Source organism: Hyalella azteca, unplaced genomic scaffold (assembly GCF_000764305.2).
Source record: "Hyalella azteca isolate HAZT.00-mixed unplaced genomic scaffold, Hazt_2.0.2 contig12444, whole genome shotgun sequence".
Lineage (NCBI taxonomy): Eukaryota > Metazoa > Arthropoda > Malacostraca > Amphipoda > Hyalellidae > Hyalella > Hyalella azteca.
In genome coordinates, this window is record NW_025942403.1 from 40,429 (window position 1) to 55,294 (window position 14,866).

The following is a 14,866-nucleotide window of genomic DNA, read 5'->3' on the forward strand; positions in this document are numbered from 1 at the left end:
CTCCTTTCTAATCGCGAAGTAATGCTCCAGAAAATCGTCTAGTTACAAAATTTAGAGATATCCACGAAAAGTCGCTAAATTCTTGTAAAAGCTGAAAATTTCTTCAATTATCTGCAATTCAAATTCACATATGTTATAATAAATACACTGAAAAAAATCACCCGACAAATAAGCAACAATTGCCAAACAGAGCACCAGGTAAGAACATGATAGTTTCTTCTCGAGGTTTCTATAATTGTTCCAAAAGGTTTGTCCGTTCGGGAAAATTAACCGGTACTAAATCTGCAAATAATTCGCCTTAGAATATTCATAACTTTCAGCCACTTAAGAAAGTTCAATTACTCATAAACTCTCCGATATTTATTAACATTTTACTGTACAGAGACATTCCACTACCAGTTCAAAGAATCCCATTCTAATGAACATTATTGATATAATAGATTGGTTATATATACACGTGGCGCTGCATTGATATGTAAACATGCAGTAAGCAACGCATGCTTCTTAACCTATAGCTTGTATGCCAGCTGCTGGAGGTTTCCAGCAGTTGCATTCTATCAGATTGAAAATAATTGACGAGTGCGTCATGTACAGCAATGATAAGTCGAATTTCATTGTTAGGTTTTCTACACGAAGAATATTAGCTGAGTATCGAGAATAAAATTTATTAAAATAATTTGGCTTCACCAGAATTGGAAAAATTGTCAACCTGTCGTCAACTTAAATGATGCAATCAGAGGATAAATGTTTGGTAAAAAAAAACTTTCTTAATGAAGGGTTAGTCGAATTATTTTATAATTGTGAATTTTTCACAATTACAATTAAGTTGTGACGATTTTCATCATCGCGTGTGGAAATAGCCACAAACAAACGCTCAATATCATCTCTCTTGTTGTTGATATCGTGACGTAGGCATATTGCATTGTTCTATTCTACACCAATCGCAATTGACTTAGCGTTCCTAAATGTGAACTGTTCTCCCTGCAAACCGGAGACCAACTGAAAAGTTGTGAGGTCATAATAAGCAGGCACCCAGCATCACTCTTCAGATCATTATGCCAATCATTATTCAAACTATTGTAATTAAATAAACCATCTTAAGTCCCAACATAATTAGGATAACGTAATTCTGCCAAAAATCACGTAGCCAATCATCCTTCCCACTATCAACAATCAATCAATGAAGTTTTACGGCACCCAACGACCCGTAAATCTGCGTTTAGTTCAGCAAAATCTTATCAAACATCAACTACCATACAATGCATCATCATTCAGCAATCAAATTGCGTCGCTGAATATATCAACGATTTTCATTTCGATTGTTGTCGGACTTATAACCATCACCTACATCACCATTCCAATATGTAAGTTAACTGGACAAATGAGTTCTAGGGAAATAATGACCACTTAAAGCTAATCGCACCAAGCTTTGATTTTTAAAGCTACAAATTTAAAGATCCAAAAGATCTGTTAGGTAATTCATGATATCGCTTATTAATTATTCTTGACACCCTTACTCGTTGTATTTCCACTCAATTGTCTTTGAAATATTTAACCTGATGCAACGAAGTATCGATACAAAAATTTTAGGAGATTTTAAAATAAATTATCGAATTATCTCAGCCGTAGGTAATAATGATGAGCCATGGCGTTCGACTGACCATATTATACTTAGAAGCCAAAACCATTTCCAAATTATTTGATCAATACAATTGTATTCATCTATTGGGTACAGTTTCTAATGAAAGATCCTGAGTTTTTTTGCAGACGCAAGAGCTTCTAACGGCACTCATACAATGGAACTCGTCATGTTGAGCTCAGAATCCATGAAGTGAGTCTTCCAGATGCACCTTGGTTCTTAGACCCACTACTGGAGCACACCGTGTGTGCTCGAGGAATACTTTCAATACTGATCGGAGTGACTCACTGATCAGAAGTGAGTCAGCTAGACTCACGTAGGTGCAGCTTGGTTTACGTAAATTTCCTGGCTTGAAAGCTCATTAAAAGAAGAATTAAGAAAGATATCGTTACACTATAAATTTTATTGAGAAAGACATTACGTGAGTTTTTGTATCATTTACATTTAAAGATGACATCGGACAAATGACGGCCGCCATTGTCAATGCATTCAGTTAGTCGACTTTTGAAGTTCAGTTCAACTCGCTGAAGCATATTGCCGGGTATGTTGGCGATGGCTTGGAGTATGTTCTTCAAATGAGGTAGGGTAGGGTCCTTGGACAGTCATTGTAAACAATTGATCTAAGATAACCACCTAAAAACACAGAGCCAAATCGGGGATTGGTCCGACCAAAGAAGGTTACCTCTCAAGGAAGGCGAAATGTTATCTCACACGGAGACAACTCAGCAAAATGGCCTCGACAGCGTACGCACGCTTTGCACTTGTCCAATGAATAGTGGCAACTGATTAGGCTGGATACAGAACTTCATAACCTAGCCTTTATATGAAATGCTTTCCGCACTTTTTTCAAAACATGTGGCTGATTGACGTGAAATACAAAACAGGAAAAATCCGTCCGTGAATCACCCTATACATGGTGTTGTGAAGAAGCTTGTGTAGGTCGCCAAGTCAATTGCCAAGACAATTTTTGTTCAAATTACTAGAACAACGAACAAGGAATGAAGTCATGAACGTTCTCAATATTTTTGCTGCTCAGATATTCACTTTACCAAAGAAATTGTGGGAGTTAAAAGAAAATAAATTAAATATCATCCGCTTCTATGTGGCCACGACAAGCATCCTAACTGAATGTTGCTGGTGGTGAATACAATGAATGTTGTAGCGAAGTGAGCATAGGTTGTAAGATAGTGATAAATATCAGCCATATTCTGCATGAGGCATGAGAAAGAAAATTATTTCGGTTATACCTTGAAGCTGTAAGTTACGATGGACTGTTATTGCTTTGTAATGTTCGACTACACGCGGTCCTACTTAATTGTACAATTCAGTCGAACAATTCAATAAAATTATGATCAGGTAAACGCGTTGAGAGATCGTCGATTTATAAACTCGTTTACCTGATTTTTAAACTCGTCGATTTACAAACTTTATATCATGAATGCAAATCTCTGCAGCCTTCAATTTTCCATCCCTTTGGTTCCATGAACTCTCCAACACATGTTTACTACTCTTGATGTACGTAGACGATAAAACAATTCTATGCGAATTATTCTTATAGAATATCTTAGATTAATTCAATTCCTACTATTACTTAATATACTTCAACAAGGTCCAGCAGTCGCGATGTCTTTTCAGTTCAAATTGTGTGAAATATCTTCTGTTGTTCAGCGATGTTACCTTGAAGTATTCGTCATCGGCAAGGTCTTCGTATGTTTCTTCAACGAAGAAGGTTTGGACGCCAGCTTCTGGCCCTTGATTTGCACTGCTGTTTTCTCCAATGATTGCAATCTCGAATAATTTCCTGAACGGCACCGCTGCCATGGTAAAAGATAATTTTATCACTACCTGGCTTCCCTCAAATATCGTGGATGCAGCGGTGTTAATAATTACACAAAGAAGTAGTAAAAAAGTTCTCATTTGCCGGAGGCTGTTGAAAATTTTTAAATCTGGTATTCCTGACATGGCGACACTTGCGATTTGAAGACAAGGAAAAAGCAAATAAGTTTTAATTATTTGAGAGTAAGGAAACTTCCGAACACAACGAGAATTTGGGATATGAAGGTAAGTGAGCTGAGATCGCATGTAGTCTTGAGCACGAACACAGGCTGAGAAGCAGAGCGACATTGGGAAGCTAATGCGACTTATTCTCATCAGAAAACTTAAGAAATTCTGACTGACAAGAAGACCAATCCACAAAAAGTGTGCGCGCATCAACTGGAAATTAACTTTTTTCCCCCACGTACGGAGCCCCGGAAGGAAGTATTTGAGTGCAAGCACACAGGGCAGCGCTGCGGTACACGCGTCCGCGTCAGGGGCGCTGGCGGCTGAGTCGTCGAAGAAGTGAAACTCGGGGCGGTGGTTGGGGGCAACGCCCCCTGGTGCTGGGTCATGGGGGGGAACCCGGGGAACCTCGAGGGGGGGGTGAAGCGAGTAACCTGGTCACGGGAATGAACGGAGGTTTAATATTTAAATTTGCCCGAGAGTCATTCCGTACTTAATAGTTCACTGAAAAACGGATGACAAAGTTTGCTCCGAATTTGATCATACATAATAATGCGGTAAATAAAATTTCATGATAAATTGAATGTCAATTCTAGGTAGAAAAGATTGAATAAGTTCACTTACCTGACTTAGTTTACAATTTTTTCATTTTCATTTGTAAGGAGTGTTACCTCTTTGACAGCGCACTCACCCGGTCTGTTGTTGAGTCGGTCTGACGTCTGCCGTCCATTGCCCCGGCCTTCCCCGCCGTCAATCATCCTGCCGTGCCCCAACCGTCCTAACCCCCCGCTGCTCCCCCCACCATCGTCCAGGCCCCCTCCTCTCCTGTGCTCAGTGTCCCCGTGAGAGGCGCCAGGTGCAGGTGTGTGCACGTCTATCTTGTACGTGCGGATCTGGCCGATAAATTTCAACGTGAATTGTGGATGAGGGCTAAAGGATCATTTTAAATTACCTGGCCTATACTTTAAAAAAAAGTTAAGAGATCATAAGTTCATCAGCCAATCATTGGAGGCATTTCTAGCAAAATCCACCAAACATAGACAAGAAAATAGAGCTTAAAAGTGCTTACGTTCACTTAGCGAATTTTAAAAGTATGGCCCCAGAAGTTATTGCATGATATTAATGTGTTGAAATCTACGGAGATTTATTCAAGTAATTCATATTTAATATTATGCAGTCAATTTTCAAAAAACATTAAGGGAAGATCCCATTCTGCAAATGGTGACACGTATATTGTAGCCCGCTGCCCTTTATTACCTGATAACAAAAAACGCGATCGTACATAAGGAATTATTATTAAGACGCAGACCTGTCCCTCGGCAGTGCTGAGGCTGTTGCGGGCGGCGCAGGTGTAGGTGGCGTAGTCCTCCTCCTGCAGCTGCCGGATGACGAGCGTCGCGCTGGTGCGGTACTGCTGCAGGGGCGACCGCGTCTCAGACACGCTGTGCTTCATCCTGCACCACAACACCGGCACACAGCCTCAGCTTAAATACATATACCTTTGGAGCGATGTACTTATGGCTACATTTGGGTCTCTTTGAAGTGATGTACTCTTGGCTACATTTGGGTATCTTTGAAGTGATGTACTCTTGGCTACATTTGAGTCTCTTTGGAGCGATGTACTTATAGCTACATTTGGGTATCTTTGGAGCGCAGTACTCTTGGTTACGTTTGAGGGAGCCTTGGAACGCTGTACTCGTAGTTACATTTGGGTCTTTTTGGAGTGCCGTACTTCGGACTTAATTCGGATAATTGAATCAATTAATTGTCTGATTTTGTTCACCATATTTAGTTTCCGATACAAAAAAAAAAAAAATAGAATGGCTTCAATAAAATTGCAGATTATGCCAGCTGGCACCGCTCGAAGAAAAGAAGCATTTACAAATATGGTTGAACAGATTTTATTTGCTGTCGAGTTTTATCAGTATAATGATTTATATAAAAGTGAAAAAAATTAATTACTCATGTTAATTGATAATTCAATCAATATAGGCATTCGAAAATTAAATACAGCAAGATCTAAAATTATATGAACAATGTAACGTAAAGTAGCGGGACAACCAGCTGCATTCAAACATCAAGGGTCTCTGTCCGCGGGCGCTACTATACGTGGTTGAGGAATAACAACATTCGAGATTTGTAAAGAGACACGTTATGGATTTACTTATACGTTTGATTACGAGACGCTTACAGGGTGGTCATAGAACGGGTGGTCATGGGAATACAATTACAACACGTGAGAGGCTAACAAAAGGTCAATGACAAGAGTTCTAAGTGGAGCCCAGCTACAGACTAACGATCCACACGTCCTACGAAAGATGCTTTCTTATATTACCACGTTTTTCTTGACTTCGTTTCGTGTGTGTCTGTCATCAAAAATTCAAACCTTAATTTAGAGTACTTCTAAACATCCTAGTAAGTTGAAATTTGGCATGCATGTTTATACTGCCTAACAATTCAAGACTTGGTCATCAGAAATAATAATTAAAAAAAAATCCACACTTGCCAACCCTGGAAATTGATTTGAATTGCTAAAATTGCTAACTAAAAAGTAGAAAATAAATAAATATAAAAAATATTTTTAAAAACCACGTTTTTCTGTTTTTTACAAAACTAAAAATAGTGAAATAAAACATATAAAAAAACTTAAAAAACCCGTTTTCTTAACGGACAAAAAAGAAAAACATTTACTCTTACATAACATTACATAACATTTTACATAACTTATAAATGTTATATAAGAGTAAATGTTTTCCTTTCTTCTCCGTCAAGGAAACGTGGTTTTTTAAAGTTTTTTATTTGTTTTATTTTTCATCTTTATCTTCAGTAATAATATCTAAATTTCATTAATATCTAAATACTCTGAGAAATTGACTATTAATAGAAATTAGTATATTAATCAAAAAATGATTCTAATCGGCCATAAGTGAGTTATCTGGGCAGAAGGTCAAGCTTCGGAGCTTCCCACAAGCTTTGAGAGTCGGAGAATAACGGAGACTGAAAACTAACAAAGCGGCTAAAAATTGACCCGCTACAGTAATTGAGCTGGGACGTGTGGGATGACGTTGTCGCCTAGAACGTGTGACGTACCCGTCTAGGATGACGTTGTCGCGGTCAGTGCGTCGCCAGAAGACGATGGGTGGCGGCCACGCCTCGACGTCGCAGCGCAGCTCCAGATCCTCCCCCAGCGGCGACCCCACGAGCTGGGAGACCACGCTGATGCTGGGGGCGACTGTGGGTGAAGGGGTTAGAGGTGCAACTAACTTAACTAATAACTGTAACTAACTGTAACTTAACTGTAACTGTAACTAACCAACTTGACCAATTGAATAAACTGCGCTCGATGGAACAGAATTTATGCATTCAATCTTAATGACTTGAGTTTACTAAAGGCTAAAAAATCGCGTTTGGCTTACACGCCGCACACCAGAAATGAGTCAGCTGGACTAAGACTTATACTAAGTGTATACGGCTTTTAATTGACGTTAACGAATTCGTGCGTCATCGTATTGTTTTTTTCACAAAGAATTGGCATAAATGGCTCGCCCTCGACCTTTACAACTGTAACGAGATTGGCTCCTTGCGATTAACGTTTACTAATCACACAATTAACATTGACGACTTAAACGTTAAATTTACGACCAACTGTCATCATTGCCACGAACATTAGACGTTTACGACTTGCACTCAAAGTCAATGACCTACACTCGGCGACTCACAGTTGGCGTTGACGACTTAAACTTGACTCGAAATCGAGTCAAGAAATCGAAACTCGAAATCGAGAGAAGCGAAGGTGAAAAGCGGAGTTCCGCAGGGCTCAGTGCTTGGACCGATCCTCTTCCTCATCCACATTGCCGATATTGACTCAGAACTCACCCACGCATCTACATCGTCATTTGCGGACGATACAAGAGTGCTGATGAAGATCACAGATGGACTTACCCTCGTCATTCACGACTTACACTCGACGTTGTTGACTTTCTTTCGTCATTCACGACTTACACTCGACATTGACGAGTTACCCTCGTCATTCACGACTTACACTTGACGTTGACGACTTACCCTCGTCATTCACGACTTACACTCGACGTTCACGACTTACCCTCGTCATTCACGACTTACACTCGACGTTGACGACGATCCTCTTGACGACAGCGGGCGGCACGTCGTTGTTGGCGATGCACTGATAGGCGCCCATCTGACGACGGTTGACGCGCGTCAGATTCAGTGAAGGTCCGTCGACGATGGGTACTGAGGAACCCGTGACACAGTGACGTCACAACACCATTAATGAGGGGGACTAACCTATCCTGGTAGTTAACGTGTGGCTAAAACAACGATTATTCCTTGCTCCATTTTATCTATGATAATTTAATTTATTTCTTTCATAGCTCTATATACTTGTGCATAAATAGCAAAATTTGAATGTAGTTAATATCTAAATACTCTGAGAAATTGAATAGTAATAGAAATTAGTATATTAATCAAAAAATTATTGGAATCGGCCATAATTGAATTTTCTGAGCAGAAGATCAAGCTTCGTAGCTTCCCACAAGCTTTGAGAAAGGCGTTCGTTCGCTCAGCCAAGGCAAGAACGCCTTTCTTATCGCAAGACAGCGGGCCGGCCAATGTACAGTGTGTTGTGTTTGAGTTTACTCGGTAAGTGATTCCGATTTTGAGAGGTCACTGGAACAATCCTACATACATGTGTCTCTTACATGTGCGCCACTTATCTTGTAAACTATAAAAAATTAACCCATTTCTATTATTGAGCTCAGAACGATTGAGCAACCGCCAGCATGCCAATTTGGCGTCAGTGAGACACGGAAAAAGTTGGGATGGTCAGGTCTATTTTGCGAAGATTTAACCCGATCAACCTGAGACCTAACGTCCGGACCACACAGCGCATCGATGACATCGAAACACATTCAATCCAAATGCATGCACTATAAGCGCATGCATGCATTACAACCCTACAAAAATCCTGACAAAAACTAATTACTTGGAACCCGGCTATTCAGCTATTCAGCAGTGATGGATACTTTAACTGCTATACGCAGTGCTTGATTGGCCGTTTGTTTTGCTAATTTGTGTCAAAGAACTTTTTGGAACGGCAAGAAGTCCTGCCATGCTGATAACCCTTGCTCTCTATTCTGTCATAGACCAGGAGATCTACATACTTTAATTATGTTATTATCGTGAATCAGATAGATTAAGATCGTGACTTCATTGTCTTGACCAAGACTATAAATTCAGTATATAAATTAATTTATCACCTTAATTGTTTGCATATTCCATCACCTGAACTACAGTCATATTGTTAGCAAATTTATTGCATTCCATGGCATTGGGTCCCGGCTTCCCTGTTTACCTTTGACCCTGTCCTTCTTGCCTCGTCTGAGGACGATTTGCTCCCCGTCCTCCCTCCTCCAGGTGATCCTGGGGGCGGGATACCCCCGCGCTGAGCACACCAGCGTCACGCTGCCCCCGTCCACCACCGTCACGTCCCCGCTGCTCTCCTCGTCCACGATGTTCGGTGGCACTGCGTGGTGGGGGAAAGATTCCTTTTATATTGTCTCAACCATAATTGGTTATGAACTTTTGGCGCAATATTTTCACGTCAAGTATTCGTTACGAGGTATTTATTAATAGTTATTTACTCCATTCCTACTCACCATGAGCGTGAACAAAAGTTAAATATAAATCCAGTTATCACTGCAACGATCTCGCAGAACTCGTTTGATTTTCTGCCGGGCTCACCATGAACGTCGATGCAGCCGAGGTTTTTCTTCATGGTCGCCGTGTTGATCTGGCACATGTAGCAGCCGCGGTCGCTCTCCTTCACCTGATGTGTGACCACGCGACGATAAATTGCAAGTTAGTTAGTTTAGTGACCCTATGATAAATTGCAAGTAAATTTATGCTGTTTAATTGTGTCCAATGAAGATAAGTTGAAAAGACATTCGATTGAATTCAGTACGATTTTTAGATTATAGAACCAAAGAGAATGAAGCTGCATTCTTCCATCTTTGTTTTAATCGTATTCCTAGTTTTTATTATAATGTTTCATGTACGGAAATATGATACACTTGAATATTAAAACGCTGTTTTAATCTTAACATAAGCTATACGTGTGTAAAAGTATTATTATTATTTACGTTGACAGGGGTAGAGATGAGCGGCGTATACCTGGCGTATGTGAAGGTTCCATGTGTGCGGCTCCTCGTGCGTGACGCTGATGCGCGTGTTGTGCGTCACGACTGCGTTGTGCAGGCTCAGGATGGTCTGCGTGTCGGCGCGCATCCAGCCAACCTGTCCATAACCAACACGAGGGGTTAGCACTCGCCACATTCTCACTGCTGAGTGGCGAATTCGTAGGACAAATACTAATCTTATGTCCCGTGTATGTAATGTGATGAGTGATGAAGCCGTGTGGCCAACTCTAATGTTCTGGCCTGCTTATTTGAGTGCTGATGATTCTATAAGATTTAGTACGGTGTTACGCATGCTGATTTATATCAAAAAGACTATCTATTTAAATCACATAATTTCTCTTCTGTCCAGTATTTTTATTATGAATTGGAGCAATTATATCACATGTGTAAAGCCTGAATTCGATAGTTATCCTGTAAAAAAAATACTAGAATGCTAAAAAAAGTTTAAAAAAAAGTTTTCACACTTTTGTTCGCGCGGATGCCCGTTTGAACTTTTCTAAGGTTTAAAATTTTGACTCTCGTAAATCCTTTTTTCTTGATATGTGGGGAAAAAGGTAATACATAATAGCAAATGTTGAGGAATTTAACTATGATAAGAAAATATGACTTCAGCTTACAAAAAATTATTTATTAATTAATTAGATTTCAGTTCTGTGAAATTCATGTTACATTGAGCATGGTACAATTCGAGGATATACCAACCCTCAAGGGTCATTAAAGTTTTTATTTGGGCCACATGAAAACTTCATATCCATTCAAACATTACTAACGAACAAAATTGGATTATTAGACCAAGGCGCGTGAAGAAAAAGACAAATAGGGGACATTTTTCCATGAATAAGGATTCGTTCAATTAGCGGCTGTAGACCGACTAATTATACGGCAAGTTGCTTCTTATATTGATGCTTGAGGCAGTCTTCTTGGTCTCTATGAGCCGGGGAGATCATTTAGTGAAGAGCTCTTAATGAATGCCAAGTGTGGAGATGAACGAGATGCTCGAGTGGAGGTATAACGCACGGCCTCATGATTGCCATTTGCCACCCACTGATGAATTTCCTCGAGACTTCTGCGACTTCATTACTTCTGATTATTGCACGGCGAAATTAGCTCCAACAACCTCAATACTGAGTTTTTTCCCCATGATTAAAAAGTTTGGTTGGAATTCAAATAAAGTTCCTAAAATGCTGGACATAATTTCCAGCGTAGTATGTGGCCCCCAGTGTTTATGCTTGTAAATAAACAAAAATTTGCCAGCGCATTGAAGCGATTTGATTTTTAAAACAAATTTAATATTTTTGAATTTAATCCAAACCTAGAACATTCTTGAGACAATAGAAAAATTCTTCTTCTATTATATATTTACTTCATTCAAATGATGAAACTTTTTCCCTTAGGTCGTGAACGTGTTTGTACTCTATACGAAAAATTGATGAAATGAAAAGAAGAGAGAGAACAAAAAATATTTATGATTAACTGCTGAAAGAAATTCAAGAATTTTTTCTCTAAGTAATATCTGTCAGTAGGGGTCTTTCAATCTTTCATTGAAAGAGCTTTTTTCCCTCTGCTAAAGTAGGACATATTTTAGTTCATTTTGAATGGACGGTATGCAGCTGACACCAGGTTTGTGTTGGTCTCCAGTGTAAACAGAACTCACTAAAATAGAATTTTTTTAACTTTTTCTGGCAATAGAAGAAAAGAATTCGATCTTGGGATGTGGGTTTGGATTAAGCGTAGGCTATTCTGGAAGTTTACCTTGTCAGCTACAGAGCTCCGTCCACAATGAGTAACTGCGACGACATTTTATTTCTAGCTTAGCCTTCCGTTAGGAAAGGGAAAACCTGTCGCCTTTCCGCAGGGAAAGTTAGTGGTCACGTAAGTGAGTCAAATTTTCGATTACCGAGGAACGTTGATGAAATTTAAATACCTGCTGGGGATCTTAATTGGGGATCTTAATATTCTGAAAAAGCATGAATTTGAACGTTTTTATTCTGTGCCAGCATACCTTCAATGGGAATTGTCTTCAGTTGATGCGAAAGATTTTCCGAGAGAAGGATGATCTTATTGCACGATGGGACAAAAATTTAGAGAAATCTGTTCCCTCTAATAGCATACTTAGCATATAATAAATGAAATTGGAGTTATTAGTAGCAATAAAATAAAATAGCTCACTTTGGAGATGGCAGAAGCAACAAGGATTTTTTTTCTGAATGGGCGATGTTGTAAAATACATTAATTAAAAAAGCAAAAATTTATTAATGTATTTTTTATTTTTAATGTGTGCAAAATTTATACCTATGAGTAATTGTTTTGCACGGTTATTTTTAAAGGGAGTTGTAGGCTGTGAATGGAGTAGTTTAAGAGAGGGTAAGATAAGCAAATATGCTCTGATAACGAGTCAAACTCCTTGATTGTATTTAATTATAATAAAAATGATTGCCATATATTCAATGAGAACATATTACCTTATAGGAGGCGAGGTTGTCGACGACACAGGACAGTTTAGCCTCCCGCCCCAGCGCTACGGTCACATTAGTGATGGGACCCCCGAAGTCAGGCTCGCCTTTCTCGACGCCGTTCACCTTACGCGGCCCAGTGCGCAGCAGCTCTGCAGCGCCGCACGCAAACCGCGTCATGTGATGCCAAGCAGAAGACAAAGTTTGGTATTAATGGCTTGCAAACTTAATTTACTATCTGGATGAACTCTTCAACTTTTGGAGTAGATGTTTTTGTCTAGGATTATTCTGTTCAAGTATAATAATTTAATCATGTTTATGTCTCTGTATGACATAAACATTGCATTGTATCTCCTTTAGAGAAACACAAAACTACTTTCATTTCATTGTATCTTGCATTGTCATAGCATCGTCATCACATTTTCATTGCATTGTATCTTTTCCAGATAAACACAAAACTATTTTCCTTGGTTTGGGTAAAAAATCACGAAACCGCATTTTTTATCCAGCAACTGTTTGTTCTAAGGCATTTATTGAATATGCTGCATTGTTAAGATGAATGAATAAATAAGATTTTTAGCGAGAAATTAAAATTTTATAGTACCAACAAAGACCTGACGTTTTTACACAAAGATAACATGACGTTCATTTTTAACGCTGGGCAACAAATTTGGTCACTGAAAGAGTTTGGCTGAGATGATTTCGAAATCATATGATTCAAGACCCTTATAAACTCAATCCGTCAGTTCAATGCACGTACATAATTATTTACAAGAAAACATCCCAACAATTCGACACACTTCTACGTATTTACAATAGAACGTCACTTTCAACAATTTGCAGCATTTACATGAAAACGGCCTTTACAACATGTCGACACACTTACTCGTATTTCCAAGAGGATGTCACTCATAACAATTCGAGACACCTACACGGATTTTCTAAGACAAAGCCATTACAGCAATTAGAAGTAGGTAAAGATACTTGTAAGACAACGCTAAAAAAAAACAAATTCAAGGCACCTACACGTATTTTCAAGATAACATAACCTATAACTATTAGAGGCGTGATTCACGTATTTCTAGGAGTGATTACCAACACTCCAGGTTATGCGGTCACTAGAGAAGGTTATTCACGTGCTGGAAATTGTGGGTCTCGTCTCAAAATTGACTCATGTTTGCCATCCTTCAGCTTTTCGAAACTTCGTCACGTTTCCCCCGGAAGCCTCCACCGCCGCGTTTCATATCATTTTAGATTCTGTTGTTCCAGGGACGTACATTATCGATATTGGAGGGCAAAATCAGCGCTGGAGGCTCAAACTTTAGCAATTGTCATGCGATGTTTGGAACGATTTGCGGGCCGGCGCTGGGAGCGAGGCGGCAGGCTGGGACAGAACTTGGACTTAGGAGCCTTGTAATCCTATGGCTTACTAGGCCTATATATTTACGATTTCAGGTGTTACCACATTTATCATACATTTCTCTCTCTTACTTCATATAGTGAAATGGCGATACTTTATGCGTGATCTAGATTTCGCACAAAGAAATTATTGTACAGAGAAACAAATTATGAATTTCTTGAATTGGCCATACTAAGACAGTTTTTGTGCTAGCGTTTAGTCTAAATTATTGAGCATCTACTTTTGATTCCTAATTATGATTGTCTTATTTTTATTATTGTCTTAGTCTAAATACATGGTTATTTTGCTTATATATGCTTTTTTAGTTGTGATTATCTTATTTTCCATTTGAAATTATTTTTCATTTAACTTTATTATGTTGCACAGATAAGTTTGTTGTCGTTCCTTATTTCATAATGACTTTATTCCTATGCTCTGCTCGCATTAGTTCTTCAATCCAATGTTTAACTTATGTTTGGTGTAATATTTTCTGCTTCTTAGCTTTTTAGCTTCAAAAAAATAAACGTGAATATATTATCTTTCCTTTCGGTTGCTTTCTACGAGCTTCTAAATGATCATCATCAAATCGGCGAATTAATTCACGTGATGCGTTGCAAATAAAGAAGAAAATCTCAAAAATTTCTTCTTGACAATAAACCAGCAGAAGACAATTTCCGTTTAGCGTCGTATCAAGTAGCTGGGTTTGTACACGCGACCTTAACTGCTCAGCACTTCAACAATTTCTTGCCGGGACTTGGAATCCTTATTGCAGCACAGAACCTGAAGTTCTTATCCTGTAATTTGAGACAGTGTAAGCTTCAATATTTCTTTTTTGTTATTGGAAGCGGAAATCAACCATGACAAAATGCTCATACCAAAGTAATTTCCGCCTCAGAAGCTCGAGACCGAGCGCGTCCAAATATAAAATGGGGATATTTTTTCTTTGACATGATGTTCGAATTTATTTATGGCCAACGATTGTCTGGAGACGATACAGACTCCAATCAGACTCATGATTGCTCTCTAGAATGGAGTCAAGTGGGCAATAATTATTGTTAACTTCTCCAAAAGAGCCTCAGAAACTGAAATAAAAAAGCAGATATTTACCAATATTACTAGAATTAATCGAAAACAGAAATTTTCCTAGCAAGCGATGATC

General features: G+C 39.0%; 1 protein-coding gene across 1 annotated transcript; it reads right to left on the minus strand.

The window, feature by feature from the left end:
• Positions 1-927: 927 nt before the first annotated feature.
• LOC108676126 (lachesin-like) lies at positions 928-12,488 on the minus strand. Its single transcript, XM_018164167.1, has 11 exons — positions 12,318-12,488; positions 9,830-9,952; positions 9,401-9,485; positions 9,012-9,182; positions 7,763-7,891; positions 6,731-6,872; positions 4,950-5,094; positions 4,332-4,533; positions 3,883-4,074; positions 3,317-3,453; positions 928-981 (listed from the first exon to the last, which is right to left on the minus strand). Exons 1-11 carry the CDS (start codon positions 12,486-12,488, stop codon positions 928-930), a joined length of 1,551 nt encoding a protein of 516 aa, XP_018019656.1.
• Positions 12,489-14,866: the final 2,378 nt, after the last annotated feature.